This window comes from Dermacentor andersoni, chromosome 8 (assembly GCF_023375885.2).
Source record: "Dermacentor andersoni chromosome 8, qqDerAnde1_hic_scaffold, whole genome shotgun sequence".
NCBI classification, from domain to species: Eukaryota; Metazoa; Arthropoda; class Arachnida; order Ixodida; family Ixodidae; genus Dermacentor; species Dermacentor andersoni.
Genome location: NC_092821.1, coordinates 56,001,066 through 56,003,930, shown reverse-complemented (window position 1 = coordinate 56,003,930; position 2,865 = coordinate 56,001,066). Strand labels below are relative to the sequence as shown.

Here is a 2,865-nt window from a genome sequence, read left to right as displayed (position 1 = left end):
GTTATTGAGCTCCCCACAGAATTCAGGAGTGGCATGTGGAGGCCTGTTGCAAACCCCCAGCAGCACTGTAAGTGGTGATGTGCGATATAGTAGCCATAGTATTTCGAGTTTGATGCGATGTTAATAACTGAACACAAAAGTTGCCGGTGAACTGCTACAAGAACGCCACCGCCCCTTGTGCCTACGCGGTCAGTTCGATAAACATGGAAGTCGGGTAGCTCGGCCAAAACTTCGGTATCAGTGATGTCATTGTGTAGCCAGGTTTCTGTTAGAATGAGCAAGTAGCTGCCTGTTGATGATATGATGTTAGATATAACCTCGCGCTTTGGAAGATAACTACGTGCGTTAGTAAAGACTGCGGAAAACGAAAGATCTTTTCTAGGTGCAAGTTCTGGTTGATTCTTTTTTTTTGTAGAGGACGGGATGATTGCTACACAATTTCTTTTACAGAGTTAGATGATTCATCAAAAACATATCGTTTAGGACCAATGTACAAAGTTTTATAGCGTAGGGAATATGCAAGTGATTTAGATATGGCGAAATGCAAAAGGGCCTTCCGTGCTTTCTGAGTCAGGCGAGAGAAATCTTCACCTACACTATAATTAGTTCCTTTCAGCATTCGGCCTTTTGACAGAAGGGCGTCTTTCGTTTTCCAATGTGCGAATTTTACTATTATTGGACGATCTCGATCTTTGGTGTGTTTTCCTAAGCGATGTGCCCGTTCTATATCAGTGGGGTTGATGTCGGTTTGTAAATGATTACGGCAGATCTGGATTATTAATTCTTCAGACTTAGTAAATGTTTCATTTGTAGTGGGGTCAGTAATTCCGTGGAAGATCAGGTTATTGCGGCGAGATCGGTTTTCGGCGTCGTCGAAACGGGCCTCTAATGCTGTGACTAGGCGAGTTGTTTCAGTTGATGTCTGCAGTATTTCTATGTCTTGGCGTAGAGGCATGAGAGCCTGATAATGGGCCTCTAAGTCGGTCATGCGCTTATTCAGGTCCCTGATTGTTTTGTCTGTGGTGGTCAGCTGCAGTTTCAGGCCCTTTAGCTCCTGCACAAGTGTTGTTTGGCCGGCGGTTAGTTTCTGCAATTCGGCCAGTACAATGTCAAGGCTGGCAGGACCAGGGTTAGTCTCGACGTCACCAGATATGATTAATAGCAGACGGATGACAGAAATGCACTCAGTGGCAATCGCGACGCAGCACCGTGGGCTCGGGAGCTGTACCAGAAGATAATTGCTTGATTTTTTAGCAAAAAGTGCATATGTTTGACTAACCTGCATGGCAAAAGCAAAGCGGTTAGCGAACTGCACCAAGGTACAGTCACCGGGCCCACAGAGCTGCGTCGACGGTGGTTGTTGCTTTATAGCTGGTAGGGCTGTCGATGGCGATGAATCTTTCCAAGTTGGCTCCAGGACCGGTAGGTGGCATGCAAACGGTGAGGCAGATGGAGGTGGCGATATGTGGAAACCAGGCACAGGATTGCACGTGGCCGCTCCGTCTTCGTGACAAGGGGAAGCCTGCACTGACGACGCATTCGAGGATGCGCATGCCAGAACAGGGAGCAGCAGGTTGTAGATGCGATAGACGACCATCACCATGGCAAAAGCAAAGCGGTTAGCGAACTGCACCAAGGTACAGTCACCGGGCCCACAGAGCTGCGTCGACGGTGGTTGTTGCTTTATAGCTGGTAGGGCTGTCGATGGCGATGAATCTTTCCAAGTTGGCTCCAGGACCGGTAGGTGGCATGCAAACGGTGAGGCAGATGGAGATGGCGATATGTGGAAACCAGGCACAGGATTGCACGTGGCCGCTCCGTCTTCGTGACAAGGGGAAGCCTGCACTGACGACGCATTCGAGGATGCGCATGCCAGAACAGGGAGCAGCAGGTTGTAGATGCGATAGACGACCATCTGCATGGCAAAAGCAAAGCGGTTAGCGAACTGCACCAAGGTACAGTCACCGGGCCCACCTTCGCGAACAACTTCGCGATATCGCCGACTACCTCGCCGCCATTCAGTGGAGCCCTCGACGACCGTCCCGTTCGCCGTCACCAGGCCGCTACCTGTCGCCGCAGCGCCGACCATACACAGCCCAGCCCTGGGCCGCTCTGCGACCCCATATCCGGAAAACTAAAAGCAGCAACCGATAGAGGTGCGGTTGCTGTCCGTCGAACTAACGAAGATCCTCCACCGCCGACGAAGACGACGAAGAGACCATCTCGACGACATAATAACGACACGCCGCAGTCCCGATGAAGTCAGAAAGCCAAGACTACATCGATGAAAGACGACTTGACGACGCGACGTTCGAGCTTCAGTTCAACACGACGCAGCCGTGATCCCACGCCAAGACCTAACTGCAACGCCAGACAACGAACCACCGACCTCCACGTGCTTCTCGACGGCCGCGCAGTTACCGCCTTAGTGGACAGAGGGGCCGATTACTCCGTAATGAGTGGACACATCGCCGGCCAGTTGAAGACAGTTAAGACTACATGGGAAGGCCCTCAAATTTGGACACCTGGAGGGCACCTCATCACGCCAACTGGAATCTGCACGGCAAGAATTACCATTCACAACCAGACTTACCCTGCCACCTTCCTTATCCTCAAGCAGTGTTCACAAGACGTCATTCTCGGCATGGACTTCCTGAACCAACACGGCACAATCAACAACCTGAAGTCGAAGTCAATAACGCTGTCGGAAGATCAAGCGATACCACCGGAGAGCCTTCCTAGTCACCGCGCCTTGAGTGTGCTCGAAGATCAAGTGAGCATCCCGCCTTGCTCCAGCATTGTTATTTCGGTCGGTACCGAAACACCTACTGACGTAGAAGGCGTCATCGAAGGTGACCGACGTCC

General features: G+C 51.2%; 1 protein-coding gene across 1 annotated transcript; it reads right to left on the bottom strand.

Annotated features, from left to right (window-relative positions):
- Window positions 1–430: 430 nt before the first annotated feature.
- On the bottom strand, window positions 431–1,418 carry LOC126520421 (uncharacterized). The gene has a single exon (XM_050169341.2). It carries the CDS (start codon window positions 1,283–1,285, stop codon window positions 431–433), a length of 855 nt encoding a protein of 284 aa, XP_050025298.1. The 5' UTR covers window positions 1,286–1,418.
- Between the last annotated feature and the right edge of the window lie 1,447 nt (window positions 1,419–2,865).